Source organism: Amblyomma mixtum, chromosome 2, assembly GCF_055824585.1.
Source record: "Amblyomma mixtum isolate Tamu chromosome 2, ASM5582458v1, whole genome shotgun sequence".
Taxonomy (NCBI): Eukaryota; Metazoa; Arthropoda; class Arachnida; order Ixodida; family Ixodidae; genus Amblyomma; species Amblyomma mixtum.
Genome location: NC_143013.1, coordinates 14,676,588 through 14,704,119, shown reverse-complemented (window position 1 = coordinate 14,704,119; position 27,532 = coordinate 14,676,588). Strand labels below are relative to the sequence as shown.

General features: G+C 50.0%; 1 protein-coding gene across 2 annotated transcripts in view; it reads left to right on the top strand.

The window, feature by feature from the left end:
* The window catches only part of LOC149358496 (uncharacterized), a 265,005-nt gene that overhangs the window by 213,532 nt on the left and 23,941 nt on the right, over positions 1-27,532 (top strand). For both annotated transcript variants that reach the window (XM_089570582.1, XM_089570581.1), the window contains 3 exons: positions 4,730-4,811; positions 8,082-8,404; positions 10,761-11,273. In XM_089570582.1, coding sequence (XP_089426708.1) covers positions 4,730-4,811; positions 8,082-8,404; positions 10,761-11,273 — 918 coding nt within the window. The remainder of the gene's footprint in view (positions 1-4,729; positions 4,812-8,081; positions 8,405-10,760; positions 11,274-27,532) is intronic.

Below are 27,532 nucleotides of genomic sequence, written 5' to 3'. Positions count from 1 at the left end.
TGAAACTTAATATTGCTGGAGAGATACAGCGAAACATTGGCTTCAACGAAATTGTTTTCACTGCTCAGTAAGTTGGTTTATGGGGCTTTAACGTCCCAAAGCGACTCAGGCTATGAGAGGCGCCGTAGTGAAGGGCTTCGGAAATTTCGACCACCTGGGGTTCTTTAATGTGCAGCTCGAGCGCAGTATTTAGCGCCTGTCTCGAAGTGGTGACTAACAACAACAACAAAAAAGCGTCATCCTATTGGTTTAGCTCTTCAGGTCTCGGTCATAAAAACTGGAACTAAAATATCTGTCTAGCGGTCGCTCGCGAAGAGACACGGATTGAATCCCTGAGTGGGATCCCGTATCGAGATATGTAAATTTCTTCTGAACTTTCAATAAAATTCGCTGTATGCTTCGTGGGCGAATTGCGGACCCGCGTTTTTTGCTAATGTAAATGGCTGGGGACCCCTTCCCCTTGGTACTTTACTGAGTACACCTAGTAAGTACTAGGAAGCAGTCGTTTCAGCATTCTCCGCAACGTGCACCGCATATTTAATTCCGCCGTACGGCGCCCCCTAACTCCGGTGAAGTGTGCGACACCGCCGACAGATGGAGCGAGGTGCGCGCTCGCTTTTAGCTGGCTCCTTCGCTTCGCTTGCTCGCGATTTTCTGCCTGATAGATCTGACGTCACGACCGAGTTCGTTCACCTTGCGGCACGCTCGCTCCCACGTTTCTTGAGGGGTCCTTTTCTGTCTGCCTCGACCGCGATACTTGTGTCTTTGAGAAAGCTGATAAAGGCGGGAGGAAGGAGGCGGCGTCCTGCTGGCATGGACGTTTTGTCGGAAGTTTAACAGCAGGGACGCGAGATTTCGAGTTTGAAAAACCTTATCAAATGTTTACGAGCATACAGGAACTGTTGCCTTGAGTAGTAGCTGGCGGAGAACTGGGGAGAACAGTGAACCAGGTGGAACCGGTTCGCTTCTCCGTCGTTCGCCGCATGCGATTGGCCGCTTCGCCGCGTGACGTCAGACCTGATGACGTCACGCGGTGAAGCGGCCAATCGCATGCGGCGAGCCGCCTCGTGGATATGCTAGATGTACTCCCAAGACTGGCTAAGACCGCTGGAGCTAGACCTATCAAAATCGCCATCAGTGTGACATCATCAGTTTGTGTTACTATAACGTGGTGCGTTTGGGCTTGCTATGCGCGGAGTCGAGCAGACGAGAGCCTGCTGTCGGGACAGATCCCTGGGCCCCTGACACCAGTTATGACACTGTGTATATTTTAGGGACGTTGCGCTGGGTTGCTTACTGCCATGGACATAAATCGAAACTCAAAGGTAAAGTTTTTGATTGTCATTGTTTTTTACTGTTAAATATTTGAATGGGGGGGGGGGGAGCGTATTTTACTTGAACCAACAACGAAAAGATGGACAGCTTTAATCGTGTAACAGCATGTTAATGTGCGTTAAGGGCAGTTGATCTCGTAAACGTCGTGAAATAATACATTTGGGCCAACTAGCAGCATTTTTAATCGTACATTCTCCTTGGCTGTGCCTTTGTAACCAGAAAAGGCAGTTCATGCCTAAGAAAAAAAAAGATTACCGGCTGAACGCTTATATGTTCAGCATCAGTACAAAGGAAATAGGCTACATTTGCATGCGTTCGCATTGCTTCTTTTGAATTACGAAAGAAATAGTGAATACTGAAGAAGAATTCACGTCGTATGCTGGCACATTGAATATGACTTCACTCCAATTTATCTGGCCGAATTATTAGCAGAAAATTTAGCCTTACGTAAATTAGATCCTACCGTTTCCCAAGTCATGGTTATGACGGACTCTGCTTGCTCTTCATTATCATCATCCACTGAGTCTCGGTATTACGCCCATTTAAGCAGCTGGTCCCGCTCCATCTAAATTCGGTGCGGTTGCTTTGGGTACCGGGGCACATGGGCTTTCAAAACTAAATGAGGTTGGCGATTCCTTAGCAAGGGCCTCTCTCTGCGACCCAATAATTGCTTTCCTGCCAACCTGCGCATATACAGCTGCGGTGAGGTATCGCAGTTACACATTATATCAGGAATTTTCAGCCTCGGCGCTTGCGTCATCTCCCGAATATCAGCATCTTCTGCATCCTTGGAGTAGCGAAGACTGGCGCTCGTGGAGACTGGAGGTATTTTTCAGGCGTTTGCGATGACGGGTTCCTCTGCTAAATTTCTACCCTCATAAATCTGTCTGGCGGTTTCTCCACTGCGCCCATTTTGTGCCGAGCCTGAGACAGTGCATCACTACCTGCTGTTCTGCCGCCGCTTCTCTTCTTTGAGGAGGCGCCTATTAGAAATTCCGTTTCACCAGCTGGGCCTGCCTGTGTCCACTGCGGTTCTTTCCTTTGGCGCTTCTTCGCTTGGACGAAGCAACAGGAGTGCGCGCTGTGCTGTACAAAATTATCTTCTAGAAACAAAGCGACTCACATTCTAATTTTATTTTTTTTCTATTTATTTTTAGACTTCTGATTTTCAAAAAAAAAATTTATTATTATTTTTTCTCTCTTTCAGTCAGTGCAAAGTTGAACCATTCCGTGTGTTGCATTCGAATTTGCGCATAAAGCCGTCGTCCCGTCTTCGATCTCTCAGCTAACAGGACCCCTGTCGTTGCGTCGTCCAATCTGTCAGCCTATTCCCTATTACTACTCCTTTTCCTCCTCTGTAAACGCTCCTCCTTCCAGCAGTTCATCGCCTGTGTCTCGGCCACTGCTCGTAGTGGGTGTGTGCCATTTTATTTGAGGCCAGCCAACCAATCAATGTGGGCAATTGGTTGTTAGCAGTTAGTAGTTTAGGAATAGTAAAGTAACCCTCCTGGACTGCTGGCCCTTTTCTACGGCGAAGAACGGACCACAGTAGCTCCTAAATTGGTCTGTTCTCGACATATTCACATCACAGTTGTTCTTTATGCGCCTTTCGCTGGATCCGCCCCTTCTAAATCAGAACTGGTTTATGGTTTATGGGCTTTTAACGTCCCAAAGCGACCCAAGCTATGAGGGGCGCCGCAGGGGACGCGGCTAGGAAGCACTCCGGTTAATTTCGACCACTTTAACGTGCACTGACAGCCCACAGTACTTGTGCCTCTAGCATTTCGCCTCCATCGAAAAGCAGCCGCCCGCGGCCGAGATCTAACCCGCATATTTCGGCCCAGCATCCAAGCACCATAACCACTGAGCCACCGCGGCGGCCCTGCATTAGAAATGACGGACTTGCTGAATGGCCTAAAAGCAGGCCGTTTTTGTGAGCCACTGATGTATGCGTGGTATCGCAGCGTGATTTTAGGCCCTCCTTGCATTCAGCACTTTTCCTAATTGGAAATGACAAACCTGGCCCAGTGACCCGGCAGTTAGTTACTTGTGTCTAGCATTCCTAATGTAAAGGTTGTTGAAGAAGTAGCTCGGTAGTAATAAGCACTACGGAAATGAAATTTGTAGATAGAAGCATCGTTTATTTACCACCTCACCCATACCTAACTTTTATTTCCTGCTGTTGCGCGGAAGCCATCATGGGTGATCACCGTGACACCCTACAACGCCAAAATGCAGTCATCGAGTTCCTCTAGAAATCCGTCGATAACTCAACAAAATCGATGCGCAGTAAACTGTTGCCTGTCAGTGGGGACAACAAAATGAATCGAAGTAATGTGCTTCGTTGGCTGTAGAGGTTTCGGCGTGGTGATGGAAGTATCCAGGCCCTACCACGTTCAAGTAAACGGTGAACCGTACGTAATAACCGATGAAAAGGCATCCGTCCTTGACTAACTCATCCGAAATGACAGGTGCATCACCACGAGACAGATCATGGGGCACAGTGGTACGGCAGAAGGATCCATCTTGGCGCTGATCGAACCATTGAGATGCAGAGAAATTTTTGCTCGCTGTGTTCCACGGCTCTTGACAATTAAGTTGGATGATGCAATTCAAGAAGAACCTGTGGAATGATCTTCAGAATAATATCTTACGAAAAAGAGGCCAGAGTTGCACCCAAGGGACATCAAGTTGCATCACAATGACGCAAGAGCGCATGCTACATGATAGTTCAGATCGCCGGCCAACTGGGATGGGTAGTGGTGCCACACCCCCTGGAGTCCCTGCCTGGCGCCATCGAATTTCTATATTTTTGGATGAATGAAGGGTCATCTGCGTGGCATGTTTGAGAAATGTTGTAATGACCACCCTCAGGAATTATGCGAACGTGCATTCGTGTCATGGAAACGAACGTGGCTGCAATTCAATGAATCGGATAGATCATACATAGATTGGCAACGCCCAATGCTTCTACGTGCAAAATTTCATTTTCCTAGTGCTTATCATTACCAAGCTGCAGTGAAATGTGCGTTACCTTTTGACCGACCTTTTATATACCGTTCGAAGATGACACTGTGGCTGGGGTAGCAGTTGTTACAGTTGTTCTCCAGTAATACGAGCGGTGGGGGCATTCATCACTGACTGAAACTGAAATTTGTGCATTGTATCTAGTTGGAACGGGTGTTTCCCACTGACATTGGTTAATTACATGGGTAATTGCACGGTTCATTACAATGGTCTCATAATAGTTTTCGCTCACGTGTGATTGGTTTGCTGCGTTTTTTTTTTTGTAACCGATATATAATTATTTAGGATGCTTTAAGTGAACTTGGAAAGGTCTTTCAACGGTTTCTACATTCGCTTTTTTTTTCTCTCTTCTTTTCCAACTGTGCAGCTGCTGAACGACCTCGCCAGGACGCTCGTATGGAACCAAGGAGCCCCGAAGAAAGCCCAGGCCAACTCTGTATTCTACACAGGTGAGCCTTTGTTTTGTTACCCGGCGTTTTGTCCCCACTGCACGTAGACTAATGCGAATTTGTGGTAGTTAAGTTCTCTCGGTAAGAGGGGAAGGGGAGAGCGTGAGTGTTTCGAGTGTGAGTGTTTCGAGTGTGCGATCACACCAGCATTGCAAGTAGGCTTCTCTGAAAGGCACATTTCTGGGGTCAATAAGCTGTCCGAGGAAGCATTTTTTTTTTAGGAGCGTGCTAACTTGTGCTTCCTACTTGAGTAGTTGTCAGCGTCACTTTTCTTTTCCGTCTCTGTGCCCCGCATTGCGCCACACTGCGCCAAAATGGAGTCTTTAGCAATAGTGATTACGGAATTTCGTTAAGCTGACTAGGGCTTCTGCAGAACGCGTTCGCGCATTAAAAATTAAGCAGCCGTGGTGTACTGAGCGCAAGTTCATTTCAGTCTCGGCGTATGAAAGAACCGGTCGTTGTTGTCAGCGCTTTCTCTTTTATTTACCGCCAGCGCAACAGGCTTCTCTATACTTTGTGGCCCTCGCGATCGTCACTTGTCATCGTTATGCATGCGCAAAAGGTCCTGCAGTGGTTCTACTCCTGCTGGAGTATCCATCAGTAGAATGCGGGAAGTGGCGCGAAGGAAAAGCGCGGGGAGGGGCGAAGCTGCGGCACGCGTACACTTCTGGCCGTTTGCTCGGCAGCCGCTTTTAGAATCCAGTAACTCCGCTTTTTAAGTAATGGACGGGGGAAAAGTTGACGACAGAAACAGAATCCCCGGAGACAGAGCGCGCAACTGTATTTGCATAGCGGAGCCCGCGCGCTCCTTTTCTCTGCATAGTTTCGTTTTCACACTTTCGTCTGCGTTTGCTTAGGGGTATGGAATATTAGTATTCGCTGCCGTTGATTCTTCTGAATCCAATCCAAGACAAATCAAAATTCAAAATGGCTGTGCTAGCACTTGCTATAGAAGCAGGCGCGGCATTCAGGACGTTCCCACGTAGGAACGCTGGCACAATTTCGACGTAACAACGGACCTGTTAGTGCATGGCATTCAGTGAAAGCTGCTGTAGGACCTGCCATCAATAACTGTGTTGCAGCGAAACAAATGCAGCTCTCTGGAAAGACAACATCGATGTTCTACGCTACTAGGGTTTTATCCTCATAACTGCAGAGCTTAAAGTAGTCCCTCGTCTTTGTGCTAGTACATGCTTTCTTTTCTCTGACACGTTGTGATATTCGCTGGGAACACATTTTTAATGAAAAAAAAATACACCGACGTTAATCAGGCAAGCATCAGTATTGCGATTTTCAGGAGCATTCGCTACCTAAAAATGTACGTAAAGCTCTTCGAAAATGAACTTTCGAGGGTGATCCATACTAGGGACTACATTGAGGTAATTGAAGTTGGTCTGTATCCTTAGATTAAATATTTCTAGCATACCGTGTTACCGTTATCGGATTACCGGGACGCTGCCCACCACCAATGCGCACGTGCTGATTGGCCCCATACGGCAGACGGCCGCGCAGCTTCTGGGTACGTGGCGCCATCTGGCGCCCTCAAGGTGACCTGCGCATGCGCACTGACGGCGCGCGCGGGCTCCCGGCACTCCGGCTACGGTAACACAGTATGATAAAGGTGTTTATTAGCGCATTCCAACAACTAAGACTACTTTAATTTAAAACGAAGCTTTTATAAGTCAGGAAAGGCCACAAAAATTAAATACGTCGCCATCGCCAGCCGCACCGGCAAGTAAAACGTGGTGCTGAGCACAGTTTTTGTAGTGAGCGGATCCCAGGCTAGGCTACGCCACCATTTACTTCAAAATGGTGACCTTGCAGTTGTTTTCGGCCTAGACCTCACGAGTTTGAATCAATTGGCGGAAATTTTTTTCTGTTGTTGTTGTGTCAATAATAATTGCTATAGTAGGATACATCTTAAAGGGATCATGAAAAGAATTAAAAGCCGCTTGTAAATGTTAGAAGTTATGCTCAGAAGCACTGACACCAAGTATGAGTTTTCGGAACTGAGCCGGCAATTTATTATGGCTTTTTAAAAATCGCGTTTTTTAAAATTCGCGGGCCGTTTGGTGTCTTCGTAGGGAGCGATTTTGAAACCAAAACCGGGAAAACAGACGTCACTAGTCCCATGACGTCGGTAGGCCACCACACGCTGTCATTCGCTCGAGCCGCGGCAGCTACGACGTCACGGGCACACTTCCGGTAGCGGTGAAAATCGTCTGCTCGAGGCGCCGCGCGACCCCCTCTGGCAAGCGCGGGCCAGGGCATTGCCTTCACGCATATGTTTTCAATTTACCTCTGCCGCCTCTTTCTGCCGGGAGTTCGGGAGCAAAGAAAGCGCCGAGACCGGAGAGACGCTGCCGACGCACGCTGCTCCTCGGGAGTGCGACAACCAGAAGTCGTAAACCGAACGTCTCTTTCTGCCGGGAGTTCGGGAGCAAAGAAAGCGCCGAGACCGGAGAGACGCTGCCGACGCACGCTGCTCCTCGGGAGTGCGACAACCGGAAGTCGTAAACCGAACGTCAGCGAATGACGTATTCATGGGCGGAGCCCAGTCCCGGAGCTGTTTTCTTTATTTTTTCTTGGGTGCTCCGCGTGTATGAGTTGAGGGGGGAGAGGAGGAACGTGATTTTTAATCGTCTATAACTTCGTTGTTATTCATGCTAGCTCGAAAATTCTTTCGCTGGGGTGACGAGTGATGGATTGCCTATCTTTACGTAATCTCAATTAATTTGTTTCATAGTCCCTTTAAAAAAAACAGCAGTTGCTAACACTGGGCCGCGGCCCTCGGCGTCCTGTATTACTCTGCAGGCCAATCGCAACAGTAAACGAGATCACCTTTTTAACGTTTGACTATATCAAGCAGTCCGCGTATCAAAATTATAGAGCTGATAACTTTTTTCTTGGGATAAGCTCCTTGTTTAGGTAACAAGAAACGTTTAAGCAGCGGACTGCTTTTTGGTCGTGGAGGAATTCTGTGCGCAGAGGCTGATTGTGGGCGGAGCTTCACTGCAGACATAAGTTGTATCCGACTATATCTACCCAATAGAATAACCTGACAGTGCCCTTAAATACCCGTGAGGACTTGATACTGTCACCCTTCAAGCATAAATTGTAATATATATCACGTTGTTTACCGCATAACTTTCCACAGTCATTATCGCTTAAACGAAGTCAAGTAGGCCTTGTTTGAACAAAACAAAAACAAACAGCGTTACGGTCTTCCCATAGCCCTGGATGGGTTCTTGCTTTCCTGATCCGCCGCAGATGGCGTGGCTCCGGCGCCCGGTTGCCTGGGGCCGTGCCGCGGGCCCAGTTCGGGCTTGGGCGCGCCCGCACAGCCCATCTACTACGAGCCGCCGGACGCCGTGGGCCTGGTGGCCGCCGGATCTCCGCTGCGCACCGCCGTGGTGCCCGGCTGCTCGGCGTCCACGGCGGCCGACCGGTGCAGCAGCGGCAGCAGCGGCAGCAGCAGCGGCATCAGCACTGTTCCGCGACCCAGCACTGTGGTGTCCCCTTTCAGGGCGAAGCCGGTGTCCGACACCGGCCCTGCTCCGGTCCCCGCCTACGGCTCCACCACTGGCGCTGAGGTCAGTGGCGGTGGTGCTTTTACGTACAGACGGGATTAGCCTGGCACTGTTCTCTCGGAAGTTGCTTTGCCTGAGCCAGTTGGTTGATGAATATCTCTTCCACTGCCGCAGAAGACCAGTGTTCTCTGAAAACTTTAGGTCAGTGATCGTGCTCGAGACTAGCTGAACCGTTTAGTCTTCGCGACGAGCGCGTCGACAGTGGGGGAACTAACTGTGGCTAATGTTCATTTGCAGTTAGTCTGAAGGGCAACTAGAATGGAATGAACTTTTACGATGAAGTTCGCGCGACATGCAACGCCGTAGCGGTGCGCTCGTGCAATTTGTTTTGACAGGCGCACGGGGTGTGACCGCGGGAACCGCATCGACATGTGCTTCGCCAGATACGCTTCATTTCCTGGTTCGCAAAACTGCCTGTCTTGCCTGCATTGCGGTGAAGCTGGCCGGTCAGTTTAGGAACGGGACTGTATGCTCATGTTCAGCAAACACTGTGTGACTAGTGTTCCTCCTAGTGACCTTTTTGTCGCCTTTCCTCCTTGTCTGCTTAACGCCGGTAAGCTGGAGCTGTCGCCTGTGTTGGCTCCGCTCTCGGAAGGCATTACACGGCAGTTTTATTTATTTATTTTTTCGGGGGGGGGCTTAGTCTCGTTGACTTCAATACTAGGCGTCTAAATGTGCAGACACTGGCAAGAATATTCTGCGCTGAAAATTGTGCTGGTCATTTTGCTGCAGTGTTCTTACCGAAAATTCCTATTGTTTAGACTTTTTACCGTCAGTTTCGAAGCTCAGTTTGCAGTACTTTTATTCCTGCCCTCTTTATCTGGTCGCTCAGCCCGCGGTAATGCTCATTCCAGCTCTTTGAACCAATAGCGCCGCAATCAGGCGCCATATATTGTGAGCTGAGGAATTCCGGGCACGTGCTGATTATTTTCTTCTCACTTGACTCGAATAGTGCGAGAACAGACCGACACTTGTATCGGGAAGCATGCTGTACTTTAGTGCAAAGAGTGGAAGCGAACTTTTCTGGTCAACTTACTTTCGAAGAAAGCTGACTTTCTAGTTGTGGTTGTTAAATATTTATCAACCATTGAAGTAATGGTCTTTCTCGTGTGAAACGCGGACATTAGGAAACCACAGCCAGAATGCTATGTACTGCAATGGCCTTCTAGGACCGCCATTTTAAATGCACATCATTTCTGGGTCCTCAGTGGTAATCTGGATGTGGAAAGCAAGGTCTTCTGCTCTCGACATCTTCTGATTCCAGAGTAAAGGAGTTTACTGCAGGCCTATGAATATCTTTCATTCAAAATGCCCTTCAGAAGTTAGAACTGTGTGTTTCGCTTTTTTGCTTATCATACCCCATTTGGATAGGAAAAAGGTTGTTATACACAGTCGAGCTCTCTTATTACGGCCGCAGTTATAACGAACACTCGCTTATTACAAATGAGGGCGGTGCTACCGCCAAAATATACATTACGAGAGAGAAGACCTCGCCCGAAACACTAATTGCGTGACTCAATTGTATTACGGCAACGGAACTGCGTCTCAGGTACAACGACCAACTGCGGTCGCGCAACTACTGGTCATGGTCGGCGATCACCGAACGGCAGCGATTTGAGAAGTTCGGTTACCAGTTATGTGGTATGTCTTGCTGGTCCAGCCGGTTTAGGGGCCATAAGTCGCCTGCCCAATCAGCTCTCAACCTTCCGTGTAGCCATCGCGTTCCGGCAGTGCGCAGACAGTAGACAGCCTCGTCGCGGAATGCGCCCAGGAACGACAGATGGCGCTGTCCAAAACTCACATCTAGGGAGCCTACATGTTGCATGTCTCTACTCACATCGAAGACTCACATGCATCTCTGGCAGCGCGTCTTTGATGCACAGCTGGCCGGACCTGATATCGCCTGCGATGATAATGCCACGATTCAATGGCGATGAGTTGCATTTCGTCTCTAGAGCAGCTTTTCTTCAGCAAGGATCCCGGCGAGGAGTACATGACCGCTCCGGAAAGCTTGGGAAACGCCGTAATGGGGTCTCTTTTGGAGATACATGCGCGCATAAAGAATTTCAAAGAAAAATGAATGCCACTTTTGTGTGAGTTACCGTTTTGGCCTGTAATATGGAGTCTACTTACTACGAACTTCGGATACAACGAAAGCGATCTTCTGCGGTCTACTGGTTATGTTGGTTATAAGTAGGCTCGACTTACAAGTAATTATATGGGGACGGTTTTCGGAAGTCGCAGCTGACAGTCGGGATTTTTTTTTTTTTTTCACAGCTCTCCGATAGATTCCGATTAATAGCGCGGTGGTTCCCAGCACTCGCAACAATTTCAGTTATCTTTTCCATCGCGTGCGCAGGTTTGCGACGGCAACTGTGGCAACATCATGTGCAGCGTCCGGGCATGCGTCGACAGCCCTCCATCCTCGGAACCTTCCACATTACTGCCTCCCGGTCAGACCACGGAGCTGACGACCAAGACGTCGGCAGGCCTCGACGTTAACGACGACGACTCCGGCGGTGGCGGTGGCGACGGGGACGTTAACGCGGACGACGCCAAGAAGCTGGAAGACGGTAGCGCCGGCGCCAACAACAAGAACGGCGGTGGTAGCGGGGACGGCTCGCAGCAGCGCACCGTGCCGGACGTCGCGCACGACAGCGAACTCAAGCGTGCCGCGCTCGCTGCGGCGGCGGCCGCCGCGGGCGCTGGCGACGGCGACAAGCCAGCTTCGGGCGACGTCCGCGCGACGACGCTTGGCGCTGCCATCTGCTCTGCGACGGCGTCGGCGGCCAGCGTGACCGGCGCGCCGAGCGTCGAGTCTTCTGCCAACGTCAGGGTCGTCACGATGCTGGGGAAGCTTCGGGGCCGCACGGTGAGTCTGGGCGTGTTTCCTTTTTTGATTTTATTTCTTTGCAGCCTTTTGTTTTCGTGTTGACGTTCCTTCGCTGCTAAGGTTCCACAGGTATACCCATGTTGCGTGGAGCTATAAAGTCTTTCACTTTCTTAGGAGATTGCGTTTTTAGTGCAGCGCGGTGGACGAATGTTGTGGTGCATCGAAATGCATTGTTTCGCCTACGCGCTCGCGACGGCGCCTCTCCACAGCACGGACAAGCTTGGACAATGATTAAAGAAGGCATCCTTTGCAGAACCTTTTATTATAACCGATGTGTCACGTTGGCCGTGTCAAGCTTTATTATGAATCGCATTCTTCACAGGAATATTGCGGTAAAACAGGCTTTCCTTTCGCGAGCTGTCTCTCTCTCTCTATAACGTGTATTGGACGTCTTCTGTGCAACTTTGCTGCTAACGGAAACAAAGCACAAAAAGGTGTTTAATTGCTGTAAACGCTATCGTCGTCCCAGTTTCGGCTTGTCCCGATCTGGTTGACTGTTCCTTGTTGCCCGTTTTAACACTCGCCCAGTGCTGTCAATCTCGCCAACCAGAACTGAACGCGTTGACAGTCGCGCTGATTTCGACATTAATCTAGCACTTTCGACGTGACCTAGCCTCACCCGCGCATTTCCTGTCGGTGCTTTATCGCAACTACCACGCCTTTGCATCGCGTCACTCCTACTTTCCGGAGGCCTACTACTTCCAGGTGAATATTCGTTGTATCGAGTTAGCTCCCTAGTCAAGCTTTGTTTTTCCTTTTTTGTTATTACGCCGACTGCAGCTTTGAATGAGTTTGTTAGAGATGTGTTTTTTTGTTGTTGTTTTTGAACCATCTCTATTTTATCCAGATACAGTGGATGTTTTTCTCCTCTGAGCGTTGCATAACCTGACGGAAGCTTGCGACACGACGACAGCCAGACGTCGTCGTTGCAGCGTCTCCGGCTAGAATCTCGGCATGTCTTGGATAGAAAATGAATATATCGTGCTCTGTAGTTGTATGCCGGAAGGCACATGTATCCCTGCAGCAGGATTCAGCAGTGGCCCAGTGAAGCTCAATTGCGGAAATTGCGAGGTGTACGGGGTTTGCTTTGGTTCATTTGGGCAGTGACGCCGTTTTGTTTACTTAAGTGGGTGAGAAGATTACCGGGCTATTATTCGGTCGTTATCGAAACTGCGCTTTTCACGCCGCGATTTCCTTTTTTCTATTGTCCTTTCTTTGTGATGTGATACCGAGCGCGTGTCGCTGTCGCGTCCCTCTAGTCGTACCGTACCGCACAACGTTACGCGAATTCGTTTAATAATTAGCTTTTTTGCGGTTTAGACAAACGCTCGCAGCAACGAGAGTTTCCTTTATTTTTTCCTCCTCGACCTTTCTTTCATTTACGCGCTCTAGGGCTGACGCCCGTAAGGACAGTGCGCGTGCTTGCAGTTCACCGCCCTTCGACTCGAGGTGGACCGTAGTTCGCGGTAACCTTTCCTCTCTTCTTGGCGCTACGGTGCGCGCGGATGTCGTTAGCGAACGGAATGTCGCGAAAATTTCTCGTACAGCTCTGGTGTAGATCAATTACGCGCATTAACCGCGTTGCTGCTCTCCTTGGAAGTGAAAGAATAAGTATATTAATTAAAAAAAAAAGAATGGGATGTGGCAAGCGAAAAAGAAAGAAGCAAGCTTGAATGTTTTTGCGAAAGTCCGGTAGCCTGGGAACATTTGTTGTCTTGACCAAGGCTACTGCTGCAACAGCTACTGAGGCCGTGGGTTCGAATCCTTGCCTCGCTGGTCTTGCTGAGTCCCATAGCTGTGGCTGGCGTGAATCTCTTGCTTGTGAACATCGATGCGCAATTAAGGCGTTGCTTACTAATGAAGGAACACCGTAATTACCGTCTTTCGCTGGCGTAAGGTGTGCGACGAACGTTATGACCTCTATTAACGACGGTCCTCAACTCGGGCACCGCAAAATGTAGTCCGTGAGAACTACGTGTGCTAATCATTGCATGAACTATTTTCGTGTGTGTATACAAAACAAATTTTGAGCGGGAACGGCCGTGGACGAGGTCATGCCTACAAATGTGTGGAGGCATCTGACCTCGTTATGGAATGTCATGCTTTGATAAACAGCCCGTCTTTATAACGTCTGTTAGGCTTCTAAGCGCGAAGGAACAAAAAAATAGAGGCAATATGGCTTCCAACGTTAACATTCCCCATAAAACGGTTATCATTTCCTCAATTTTCCTTTTCATTTTTATTGCTTATAAAACGCACGCACGCGGTAGCGCGCGTTAGTCGTTCGGTGCGTTCGGTTCCTTCCGTGCGGCGCACAGCATAAAGTAGGATCGTCATCGTCAGCAGCAGCAGCAGCACATGGAGGAAAAAAAACGTAGGGAGCGTCCGGCGACAGCCGTGAAGCCTAGTCTTAAAAAGTAAAAATGTATTAAGATAAAACGTTTGCCCCCCCCCCCCCCCCTTTTTTTTTTTGTGATCACGTCACGTGATAGCGTGCGGTAAAATCTAGCCCCTTCGCGGCACGCGTGCGCGGATTAGCGCCGCAAACTGACTGTAGATCAACCTCCTTGCTGTCGCATAAGCGCGCACTAAAACACACCAGAGCCAAAACATAAAGGACTTACTGGGAGAGCGAAAAACTGAGGGAGAAAACGGCTTCATAAACACTCGGCTTGCGAGCGCTGGCCGCGTGACGTCACGTTCCCTCCTCACTTTTTTTTTTTTTTCCTTCATGCAGCAGCAGGCTTATCCACTGTCGATATCCGTCCAGTTAACCCTGTAGTTTAGCATAGCATAAAAAGGATAGTTCCAGGCTCCTCACTTTGCTTTCAGAGTACGGTTAAACTTTTTTCGCAACTTTCTCATCCCGTGCATGTCATGTACCGTTGTTCTTCGGAGACGATGATTCGCTCGCTGCGGCTTTTACGCACTCGGGGCGTAATCTGCGCTATACTTGGAAAAACACTAGCTCCTTCCGACCGTTTCACTTTGGGGGCCAGTGCACTTGGCGACGTTACGCGCGCTCTTTATTGCCGTGGCCCGGTGCAACCGCGAGGAATGTCCCCCCCCCCCCCTCCCCCCCCCCCCCCCCCCATTCGCAGCAGCTGTGTCGGCTGCAGCTCATCGTCGCCCGCATGTGGCTCGATCACGTGCGCCAGCCGTTTCATGTGTAACGCGATTGACGACATGCGTGCGCGCGCAAGCTCTCCCCCAGCTGTGCGCCGGCCGGCCAACTCCCAGCGCCGCTCAGCGGGAGACTTTTTCTCTCTATTATTTAGCTTCTTTTCTTGTTTTTTTTTTCCTGTAATCGGTCGTGTTTTAGAGTCTGCACTGTTACAACCTTCGCGACCACCATTCGTTTTTGTTTGATAGTTTTCTTTTTGTTCTTGGTTCGCCTCTCCTTTACCCCCCCCCCCCCCCCCCCCCACCCCCGTCACTTTTTTTTGTGTGTGTGCATGTGTTCTGCCTGTGCGCACAGGAAGTACCGCAGGCATACCACTAGCGCATTCTCTCGCTGACGAGTCGCTGCAACGTACTTTCGCGCCGGCTGTGCTTGCGTGCGGGCTTACTGGGAGAAGTATGCTGGTGCGAACGAGTCCTAATCGCCTCTCGCTGACGCTTCCCAAACGAAGCAGTGTGCGAGCGATGCGCAAGAAACCCAAGTTGGTCCGCCAGGACTCGACGGACATGGTGGTTCTATCGTGGAGAGTACGTATGTCACTTCTGTCTCTGCGTGTACGTAACACTGCCGACGTAAGCGGTATAGCGCCTTCAGTGCGGAGGGACTCGGTAAGCTCGACTGTTTCCTTGACGTGTTTTTCGTTTTGTTTTTCCTGCGGTCCAAGTCATGGTTTCTGGCGTGAGCTGCTGTCTTCCCGTTCACTGTTCTTTCTTTTCTTTTTTCCGATTAAAAAAAACTTGTGTATGTAGAGCCGAATTACGCCTGACTGACTTTTAAAATATAGCGCATTCCCCTTTACACTTTCTGATTTAGTAACTTTCCCATCTCCGGACCGAAAGTTTCCCCCCCGGCATCGTCTTTTGTTTCTCCAAAGGCATTCTGCTTCGGAATTCCGCGCTTCAAGTTCCGCCGTTTCAGCCTTTCTCTCTGCTCCTCCTCCCCCTCAGCCCATGCATTACAGCGCATGTCGAAGTAGGGGGAAGGGAAGAAGAAAGAGAGAAGAGGGAGAGCATTGTTATCTTCTGTGGGCGACAACACCGTTACACGAGCCTTGCGTTGCCCGTTCGGCGAAAGCGAGTTCCCAGGAATCTGCGCGCGCGGAAAGCGAGATCGGGTCGCGTGCAGTTTCTGGGTAGGGATGGCAGCGCCCGGCGCCGTCCTAGAGGCGAGGAGCTGCGAACGGAAAACAGTGTACCCTTCCTCCTTTTCCATTCGGCCTTGTTTCTTTGTGTCTCTTTTTCGTCTCTTTCTCGACCCTTTCTTGATCTTGCCGGCGCTCCTTGTGGGGTGCTGTGGACCTGTGGCGAGTGGAGGAAGTCGCTGCGGCGAGGGCAACACTGCCGCCAGAAGGGAAAGGGATCCTCCGGGAAGGAAGCGGGGCAGGCCCGCCGCGATCCGCTTTCCTCCTCAACCTCTTTTTGCCGTCTCCTGGCCCCGGTATCCGTTCGATTTTGCGCGTTCCGTCTTTTTGTCGACGCAGAGTGCGCTAAGCTCGTTTGGAGCCCTCGCATTCGAACTTTTGTTTCTAGCTGCCGTACTGGACCAAAGCTACTGGACCAAAGCGGTGCACATCTTTCTAGTTGATAAGAGGCTTTTCTTCCAAGAGAGACGTGGTATGTTAGGTACTGGCTCCTTGCTTAAAAAAGCCCACTGCTTACGATGGGTGTTGCAGCGGAGCAGTGTATCAGGTGTTTGTGCCGTTCCAGCCGCTGGAGAAATTCGTATATGTAGGCAGTAATGCCCCAGCGTGACACAGTGTGTCGTCCCTCCAGACTGAGGAGAAGCCTCCTAGTTTTCGGCGAATACAGACGAAACTCGTTATAACGAAACTGTTTATAACGAAATAACGGATATGACGAAGAAATGACGATTCCCCTTTGACGCTTGGCCAGCACGGGCTATAACGAAGTTACGGCTATAGCGAAGTAATTGTCTGACCCGTTCAACTTAGCTATAACGAGGTTCAACTCTACTTGCTAGTTGCTAACCATGCATGCTTGACATGTGTCTACGCAAAGGAGGAACCTGCAGTCGTATATGATCACGACCGTCTCCTTCTTACCGCCCTTTCCCCTGTATAGCTTTATAACGGTCGCAGCCTGCACAGCAGCACGCGAAGCCTCAGCGGAAGGAGATGGTCGCTGGGGGGCGGCTTCCGCCTCAGCAGGCTTGAGCCTGCAGTGCCACGAACAAGCTGCGCGCGCTAGGTTGCGCTGGCAATCCACTCCGCCTGTTAAACGTGCTAGGTTGCGCTGGCGTGGCAACGTGTCGTGCTTCGCTTCTATCCAACGTCACGCGCAAGCTGCAGCAATCACGGAAAGAAAGACTGTTTTAGCTCGCGTTCGCCGCGCCGTTTCATTATGCAGCGATGCGGCGTAATGATGCACGCGTATTGTCCCCAACCCCACCGTTTCTCCTTTCGCTGTGTCGTAATACACCTCGGCCGTGCAGCGACATGCGTATTGTACCATGACTGAGGTTCGGTTTAGGGTCGGTGCCTCTCTGAAATATATGTTGGTGCCCTTCGCGCCCAAATAGCGAACCTTTATTCCTACGTACGGAACTGCTGAAAAATTTGTGTGCAGCTCATCGAGAAGAGAGAGAGTGTTGAAGTACGTTACAGCTGTGACATGCCGCTGCTTTCCGATGCACGGTTCATAGGGAACTGGCCGTGCAATCTTTAGTTATACGCGTCTTTTCATGTTTTCCTAACATATTTTCTTTGTTTTCCATTACTTCTAATACCTTTCCTGGAAACCACTTCGGTCCACTGTGTTGCATCATCAGCATCATGTATTCATTAGAATCTCTCTCGCCCATCGTTATCAACCAGAACAAAGGAATCCCCCGTTGGCCTCTGATGTGCCTTATCCCGAGCTCCATCCGCTGCCTCCCTATATCCTTGCAGACTTCCCAATCTCATCCTCCCACCTGACTGTGCTGCCGCCTGCTTCCTTTACATATCCCGTGGTATCCACTGTTTTCCCAACAGACCATCGGTTACGTTCCCCTCGCAGTACATGCGCTTCCCAGGCCCATTTCTTCTTCTTTATTTCAGCTAAAAATATCGTTTAGTTCTCTCGTCCACACTGTGCTCCTATTGTCTCATGACGTTATCCTAGTCCTACGTTGTTCCGCATCGCGCTGCGTTAACGAAATCGCCCGCTGATCGCACTGAGCTGTGCCTTTCGCGCTTTCTCGCGTCGTCGCCCGGGCAGTGGCGCTGCAGGCGTTTGACGCCGGCTGTGACGCTGTGTCCTCCCGCGTCGAGCGCCGCCGCTCGGTTTCCACGCTACGTTGACAGCGCCGTCCTTGGCGCTTTCGCCGGATCCACCGCCGCGCCTGCCTCTGCGGTGTGTGCTATCCTTTACTTTTTTATAGGCTTATTTTTTCACTCTGCGAATCGCGGGCACTGCTCGTCAGGACGAAACACCTGTGGCGGACAACGACGCTTCTTTGCCATTGCTTACGCATACATCCCCTCACCCTTTGTTCCTCGCCCATTGTTGGCACGGGGAAACTTCTCGCACAGTGATTGAGTCCTCCTGCCTCTGAAATATCACTGTCCGCGCACTCGAATGCCGCTGCTGGAAGACGGCGTCTTTTCCTAGAAGGGGCAGTTTACAGAAAGCAATCGGCGTCAACAATCCAGAGTTCGAAAATGTTTGTCTCAGGTCGTTAGCAGCAGGTGCTGTATTTGTCAACATGTAATGACATTTTCTTTTTTTGATTCAGATGAACATTTACGAGAAATGAGTACTTGGCAGTGGCACCGGCTTCTCCTTTTTCCTGGGAAAAACAAACAAACAAACTGCACAAGAACTGAAAAGTACACAACACAGCTACCACTGCTGGCATTACTGGCATTTGATATTGCGCTCTGAGGAAGCAAGTACATATCATCAAAGGTCCAGACAATCGTGTCATAAGCGATGCGCGAATTAAAACTTGTATTCATTTAGGCCTTCTGAGCGTATGTGCTCGGACGGAAGAAGACTAGGCAGCAGTCTTTGCCAACACTTTCTTCCATCTGTGCAGTCAACAGTTACGGCGGCATTGGTGCAGTCCGTGCTGCGTATAAATCCATGCCTGTAATTTTGGAGCACTATTATTCCCAGCGTGGTTACGAAGCGCGTGCTTGTCAACAAGCCTCCTCATCCTGCACTTGCGACATCCCTCTGAATCACAGTGTGTGCCTGGAGCGTAAGGGGCGTCTATAGATTCGTACTTCATTGCTCCGCCGAGGAATTGTGCTTGTTTTGAAGCGGAGAGCAGCAGCGTGCCTCGTGGCATCGTGTCGTCCGCCCCCTTGGAAACATGCGGTGTTCAGGTGACCGTCTCGGTGACAAACAGCTATAGGCACTCGCGGGGCGCGTGAGGAGCGATCGTCGTTGTCGTCGTCGACTCAGTTGCTGTCGCCACATGGCTGCAGATGCGGTCGCAGCTGCTCGCATTTCTCGCCCCCCATTGTGCACTGCGCGCTCGCGTCATCTCCGCGCTGGGCGACAACAGCCTCTGCCTTATATGGGAAGCCGCGGGTGGACGGTATTTCGCACGGCATCAGGTGCCGCGCCTCAGCCGCCGAGCTATAGGCGGCTACGAAGGCTGTGAGCCGCACGTGGGAGAGAGAGAGAGAGAGAGAGAGAGAAAGAACGAAGAGCCTCCTCGCTACGCTTTGTCTCGAGAGACATTGCGGACGGTTGTGTTGTAGCAGCAGTACGCTTTGGCAGTTAATTTTTTTTCTTTCAGCGATAGCTGTGTAGGTGGCTTTCTTTACGGTGGCGCCATCTCGTGTCATAAAAGGAAACTCCTGCGCGCTCACCGGCTCGCCAATGAGTATGTTATCCAGGCGGTTTGGCCCACATGGGTCATGTGAACCGGCGGAGGGAGAACTCTCGAGAATGCTCGGGGATTTGCCACCGTTGGTAGCGCGATACTTGCAGGCCAGTATGGAAGGAGTCGTTCTGTGACTGTGGTACCCGCTTGTTGGTGCATGTCACCACCTTGTTTCCAAGCCCTTAGCATCTGTCCATCACCGGCGCAACCACTGTCGTTACAGAGTGGATTACTTCTTTTTTTTTTGTTTGTTACAGTTAGAGTCGTTTTGTAGAAACGGACGAAGGACGGTGTTTCATAAATTATGTCACAACCTGTTACTTGTTATCAAATTGATAGTGCCTCAAAGTGTATCACCACTTTTTTTTTTTTTCCTTTTTTGGGTACGCGCGGCGTGAGTACTCGTACTGAAATGGACAATCAGGAGTCATGGTTTTTTAATCCCTGGACTGTCTCAAAATGACCTGCAACTTTACGTGACAGCGTGTATGGGCAAATAACACCCACTAATTTCAGTTACCGGAATGCTTTCTTAGTCTTGATTCTGTGACGGACATGACGAGGTTACAGCAGTGTTCCAGTAAAACGAAACCTGTGGCCTGTTTCAAATTATTCCGCTAAAACCAACTCTAGTTTTTCTTTCTATATATTTTTTTGCATGATCCGTGCGCCACCTTATTTACGCGCCAGAGATACCGTGTGTCCCCTTTCCGTCGAAGCCTTAAGCGCGGCGAAAGGAGTTCCTACTCAGGCCCGCTAAAAACTGGCGTAAGCGTCAACGTAAGACCTTCCAGCTTACGCAGCTCTATAGGCAGCCGCCCGTGTCCCTGTGTGCTTTTGCATTCTGCCCCCATATGCGCTACCGTTGGCTTTGGAGTAGACGGTATTACCGCGCGGGTCACTTTCCCCGTTCCTATTTCGGGAATACGCTGTTATTACTTTTTTTTTCGTCTGCTTGACTGCTGCCCGTATTCAAACGAGCGCGTGCGGAACTGATCTCCAACTTCCCGGTTCCTTAGCCGACCCTTCCACGTCGTGTGTCATTAGAGACGCATCGAAGAGTGGGGGCACTTACTTCGACAATGGGCCGTCAGGGGGCTTTTCATTTTGCATCAGTTGTACGGAGTTCTTCTGCGCATACGTTTCCCTGGGGCTCTGGCAAAACGAAATTATCTTCTTTGGCGTGGCGTCGCAGGTATAGGCTGTGCATTTCGGGAAAGCTGCGTAGCTTTCTTCTTTAGCCGTATAACTGCGCTGGAGTAGACGTCAGTGGATGATTACTACCTCGATTTCAGTCCCCTTCGAAACAGACATTTCTGTGTGCATTGAAACGCTAATTATACAACCGCAACTTGTCTAGACGATCCATTAGTTGAGTTATACCACGTAACTATCTGAGTGATGCCCGTGAAAAACAACGGTTTGTGGGAGCACAATGATACTAATGGAGAAGAGTTCCCCGGTAGGTAACTGACGGTAGGTAACTGACGGCGGCCAAGGTAAAGCTGGGCGGACACATCGTCATTTTCTTTAGTAGGCGTGTTTAGGCTTGCGTCCAAGTAAAAGGCGGTCGGGCACGTCGAAGCTGCCTTTTTTTTGTTGTTGTCTTTAAGAATATATGAGCGCCTTTAGCTTCTCGTATTCTTTTCCTTTTCTTCCAGGCGGTTGTTGAGTGGAGGGGCGAATATTCCCGGAAAGCTGTGTCACGCCGGTCATCTTTGTGCGTATATTTTATTGTCTAGCTCCACCCGCACATGCGTGGTTATCGGTGCGGAGGCAGTTTCAGTTCGGCCCTATGGACTCAAGTGCACGTGATCGTGGAGGCCGAGAATTCGTGATGGAGCAAGTGTGCGTAACGACTCCCCTCGACGTTTCACTGGGGCCGTTAAGAGAGATACCGTCTCTTACGGATTATTACCCGCTTTCGGATGTGCTTATATTCTTTGTGTGGTTTCTGCAGCGCCATTGTTTGTTTTTTCGCCTTACTACGGCTGGAATGCCCACTGTCTTTTGATAAAGCGATTGGCGAAGTCTGCGCTGTAAACTAGTTTCTCTCGCCAAGAGTTGTACATTGTCCTGCGTGTCTGGTATTTCGGCCCGAATATTTCACTACATAAGCGCTTTGCTTGGTCTGGTGAAATAGTTGAATGTGATAAATGTGACTACACCCCCGCAACCTACTTGAACTTCTACCGGTCCCACCGGCCTTTTCGCGTGCAGCTTAATGCGCTAGATTTATAGCAGACGATAAGTTCTCCGTTGCGCGTCATTCTGTGTCACCCGAGGAACTAAGCCTTACTGACGTTATACTGAACGCGGCAACGGGACGTTAGTCGACGGTGTGTGGGACCGCGTGACTCCGTTACGATAACGCCAAATGGGCCATAAGTCACTACGGCTATCATTGCTTTTTGTTTTCTTCTTATGGCTGTGCCGTTCTTTCTGCTGTCGCCTGCGAGCGTTGAGGCGCTATAGTGATTCACCGCGTCGCATCTCTCCTTCGTTCGAACGCGTGCACATATCTATGGAGGATGGGCTTCTGGCCCGTCAGGATGCCCACCGTTTCCTGTTGACGCCGCGGCTGTGTTGCTATCTTAATTGGCCCGCAGTACAGTGTGTCTCGTGAGCACCAGTTGTCATCATCATCATCCACAGTGATGCGAAGGCGGTTGAATAAAGACGTCGCAACACGCTTTACCCCCCCCCCCCCCCCCCCCCCCCCGCCCCCCAAATTCATCCAGCCGCCACGCGTCTGCATAGTCACTCCCTTTGCGGGTTTCTCCCTTTGCGCTTCGACTCCTTGCTTGGACTGCGGGGCTCAACCGTGAAGGTAACGTCGACTTCGCATACTTTCTCTGGCAGATCCTTTCGTGTGAAGAATGAAGTTCGTGTTTGGCATCATATGCAGCATACTTTAGACAACGAAAGATTAAAAGCGACCTCTTCACGTTATAATTCGTAAAGGTGACGTTCAGTAAGTTTAAAACGAAGGATACCATTGCTTCTTTTTTGTGTAATGATCGTGCTCGGAGCTTACATTCTTCAACGTCTGTGGATTTTCTGTCCTTCATGAGTGTCGTTGAGAAGCAGAGCACTCGATAGAGCATCGTGAACGATGTTGTTACGTTTTAGTTTGCGTCCAAGCGGTGTTCCAGAAATCCCCGGCCCTGCGTGCGATGTGTCTGAAGAGCTGGCATTGTTTGCTTGTTTCTTAGAAAACTACGTACAAAGTTCTCCCATTCGTTGTGCTGTTCATGGTTCTTCATTTTCCACTCTCCTCCCATCCTTGTTCGCTTCGAGTCGTCAGCGTTGCGCTGTTGCTTCTACACGGTGGAGGGTCGTGGCGAGGAAAGCCCACAATAGTCGGATACAACTCAAGAAAAAAGCGGCGAATGCCTCTCAATGTAGGCCTTCCAGCCAATGGCGTCCGCCGATTTTCATCACGTAAAGGTTAATCCGTAGTCAATCCTCCCTCGTCACACGCGATTTTTCCATCGTTAATGCTTTTTCACGGTATAATGACAGCGGATTAACCGCAACGTCATGAAAACCGGTGGACGCCATTGGCTGGAAGGCCTACTTTGAGAGGCATTCGCCGTTTTTTTCTTGAGTTGTATGCTGCTGTAGAAGAGGATCGTTTTGCGGACAGTATCCCTAAGGGCGTCCCTTGAACATGTCCGACACTGCTCACAGGCGCTCTACCGGCCCTGCCTTCGTCACACCTGACTTCAGAGACTATGGGCAAACAGTGCTTCTCTCACGCTGATGACCCAGTTAAAGAGCAGCAGCGTCGTATAGCTGAGGAGCTGGGTTCGAATCCCGATGCGGCCGCTGTCGAACGCGTCAGTCTTTTTTTTTTTTTTGTGCGTTTTAGCGATCCCCTAGCCTTGTTTGCGGGGCTCTTTTCAGAAGCGAAGCGCGCGGAAATGTTGCTGCCCAGTGTCGCGCCTCACGTCAGCTGGTGCCTTCGGGTTTTCCCCTCTTCACCGCTTCAGCGCGTTTCCACGAGCCGAGTGCGCCCTTGACGAGTCGATCAAGCCGCCGCCGAACGAGCGAGAGCTGTCGGTCAAATGGCGTCGCCCCTACACGCAGAGGCGTGGGTGAAGCAACCCTGCAACTCCCCTTCCCTCAAGTACCGTTCGGCGGTCCGAAAACAATCGCGGCGGATACGCCGCGCCTTTTGTCGTCGTGTTGTAGCTGCTCGCTCGCTGTGGGTCTCGCAGCGGGTGGATCCGAAAACGAAAGCAAGGGTCACACCTCTACTACGTCTCCATTATTCTGCCGCACGTGTGATGCCTCTGCCGCTTCCGTTTGCTCCGCTGGTGTCGTCTGCTGCCTTGCCGTCGTACTCTCGATGCCGGAGCGCATTTTTTAACAGCTGTACAATTAGCGCTGCCGCCACGTTGAAGGCTTGCTTGCTGGAGGCTGCAGTCTTCAATGTGCTTGCAAAAAAGCACTGCTTGCATCTTTCGCTAATTGTTATTATTAAATACGGCTGTGCTTTTCCGCTTCTTCGCCCGTGTCTGAGCTGGTTATATATGAACAGTGTTGCATCAACAGGGAACTCGATGCTCGTTCCGATTGCAAAACTGCCCCTCGGGCCCTTTATCAAGATCTGACGCTCTGATTCGTCGAAAACTAGGAGGTCAGCTGATAATAATGCCTGTTGCGTTGTTCAGATGAACTGCTTATGGCTGTTGAAAACACGTGAGCGCTCTGGAGGAAGAGGAGGTGTATAAAGGCTGAGTGCGGTTTCCAACTTTACAGGTTTCCGTCTGCAATCCCCCGGAAACAGGCAGCAGGCCATGCTTGGATTTTGATTAGTAGTTTTTGAATCTGTTATAATAAACGAACCCATAGCCATCAGCTAGCTTACGTGCAGCCCATTCTGGAGCAACTACCCTCCCCCCTTCTCTTTCCGTCTTGTTGCTTCCGTTTGCTAGCGCGGCCTAGTTGCGTTAGTGTGTAACCGCACACTTAGCGTGCGGATAAGTGGGTAAACTGCCCCCTCCCCTCTTCACACTTCAGACCCCACCACCACCACCACAATCATCGTGGTTACAATGCGCAGTTAAGATTGCTCTTCTAGATTTTAGGCTGAGTGCTACGCGCACACACTTAATTAAGTGTTGCACAACCTCCCCCCCCCCCCCCCCACTCCCCTCTCGCACACTCAACACACAGGGGCGCAGAGCGCACTGTGTTGCTGCCGCGGAGAACGTAGTGCGGCTACTCAACACTCCTCCGCTGTTGGTTTGGGAAGGTCCAGCACGTTGATGACTCTGGGTACTTGATGTCTGGGACACGAAACTCCGCCGGAGAAGGTCGTCCTGACCCGGCGGCTCTCTACTTTGGATTCATTGTTGTGCAAGAGAGCGCGCGCGACGTAAATGCGGTCGTAACCGCCCGTGCAGCGGCACTTTGCGCGCGAAGCGCTGAACGGGCAAAAACAACCTGCAGTCCCGTCGTCGGCGTCCTGCGCATGGCTTAGTAGCTTCCCCTCCCGCCTTTTCGTTTTCGTCCTTCCGTTTTCTTGGATGCATTTTCTTCTATTCTTTTCGGCGTCGGTTTTCGCAAGTGTCCAGCGCGGCGCGTAACTTCACGCGCCGGCGATGCGAAAGAATTAAGCGGCTCCGCTCCGCGGTGATGTTCCTAGAGGATGCGAGCGCTTCGTGGCCAACTTGTGGCTGCGATCAGCGGTTGGTCGTGCGCGGTCGAGACGGTAGTGGCAGCGGGTTGTTTTTTTTTTCTTCTTCAAATTTCACAAGGTGTTCTTTTTTTTTTAAAGCTAAACAGCGATAGCTGTGTCTGTCTGTGGGATAAAAATGCGCATCTCTCGTAGTGTGTCGCAACGCGAAACTGCTGCGCCATCTTTGTCGTTGCGGGATCCCCGCGAGCCTCATTTGGGGCGCATTTGTGAAATGGGCTGAGGGAGCGACGATTGAAGCACAGCTATTGTAGCGGAGCTATTGTTTTCGCTCCTTCTTTGTAAGAATAGGCTGTTTTTTTTTTGTTTTCTGAAGCATCAAATGCTTTTAGCTCCCATTCTCAGCAAACTATAGGGTGAACAATCGTCCGAACATGAACACATGAACACGCGTAGCCGCACACGATGGCCACAGTCCGGCCAATTCGGCGAAGCGCGCCGCTAAGGCCGATGGAGAGTTGCTAGCGCTAAGCGCGCCATAAAGGATAGCTTGAGAAATAATTGCACCCGTTGAATCGAAGAGCTCGGAAGAGTCGCACACAACATAGAAGAATAGCGTTCGTCGAGGATGTTTATCTTGACGGGGGCAAATTATACTTCAGCTGTCGTCGTCATTAGTGAGCCGCCTGCGGAGATGGATAAGTTCAAGTAATTTTTTTTTCAGGGACAAATAAGTTTTTTCTCAATTTCGTTTATTATTATTTTCCTGTGCACAGCGAGTAGGTAATAGCGGGCACCACATGTAGGCACCACCATGTCGGTCATTCTGCGTTATATAGAATTCGTTTGCGTCGGTGTTTTTCAGCGAAGTTCAAGTGAGACTTGACGCATTAAAAGGACACATCACACACCTTGTGCTGCGTGCAGCTCGCGCGCGTTCTACGGGTGTCGTTGTTTGCGTTTATGCGCTTCCAGCGTTCATTGGCCGCGCCAAAGAATAAGAAAGTGTGTGTCGTTAACGCGATTGTTTAGTCTGCCCAGTTCGCCGCCTTGGCCTAATTCTGTGGCGAGCGTGCGAAACGTGCGCCGCGTAGCGCTGCTCACTGAGCTGCCACTCCACCGCATGTCGACGCGCTGCAGGAGGGAGCTGATTAATGGCAGGTTTTGGTGTTAATTGCTCTGCCCGGCTTTGACGCCTCTGTTTTGCCCGTGCCTCTAATTGCGTGCCACTGCGCTTTCCTGCCGATATGCATGCATTGCACGTGTACGGGTGAGCTGCAGTTTCTTCGTTTTATTCTATGTTTATCTTTTTTTTTTCGCCGTGGTTTCATGCTGTACGCAGAATTAACTGCTTGTAAGCTGTCGAAGATCAGAAGTTATTTCATTTGCCGGAACCTTGTGGGAGCCTATTTAAGTAACGTTGTCTTGTAACGATTAGAGGGATGTCGATGCCTGCAATAGATGTGATAGCTGATTGCTTTCAGGCAACTTTCGATCTCAGATAAAGAGTTAGTGCAATTTAACCAGGCGCCTGCCTTGCGCATTTGTTTTTGCGCTAAGTTACCCGAAGGTCAAGTAAAACTCTAGTTTGGGCGAGTTGGTTCATGATGAAATAAAAACTGTCAAGTAAAACTCTAGTTTGGGCGAGTTGGTTCATGATGAAATAAAAACTGTTCAAGTAAAACTCTAGTTTGGGCGAGTTGGTTCATGATGAAATAAAAACTGTTTCAAGTAAAACTCTAGTTTGATCTTCAGTTTTTATCACTTGACGCTAGGTGCTGTATCTTCAGACTTCATCCCTCCTTATTGTTATTGTTGGTCATGTTTTTCCGGGTTATTGTTGGTCATGTTTTTTCCGGGTTATTGTTGGTCATCTTTTTTCACGTGGTTTTCTCATAGTCGTTCGATTTTTTGCTCTGTTTCGCCTTCATCACGCGTTTCATAATTCGTTAGTGTGGACTTGTCATGCCCCAGTGCCTTGTTTCTTTTTTTTTTTTTTTTGCCTTGGTTGATGTGTTTCTGCTGGCCAGAAAATAAGTTGGCCTCCCAAGCTCTGTTTAGATTAGATTCTGTTATGATCAGCGTTACTTTATTGCCAGTGGTCGCATGAATTGCCGTTTTATATGTACAACGTTTACGCTTTCGTTGATATGGCTTGGTTGTGGTATAAAAGGCAGGCTTGGTGCAATAAACCCCAGTTGCAAGTTGGCGTCAGTCCTGTGTTTTGTGTGCCTTCTGTGTCCCCGTTTCTTGCGCCATACCAGTTTTTATTTTACCCGAAGGTGTAGGCTGTAGTCCAGCCGCTGTATTATTTTTAATGACCTTTCTTTCTTTTTAAACCGTATTTTGACTTTTGGTGAAGCATGACACGGCTTTGTTCAGTCGATTTCCTTTATTATATTGTTCATCACCCGTCTGTTACGCGCTCACATTATTATATTTCCGTCTTTCTTATCGCCGGTATTGTCGTTAAATCGAAATCAAAAATAATCGACTGCTTCCTCCATTTTCTCACCCGGCACTTGCTTCAAACAGCATTTCGCGTGAATGCCGTTCTCACCCCATTCGACTATA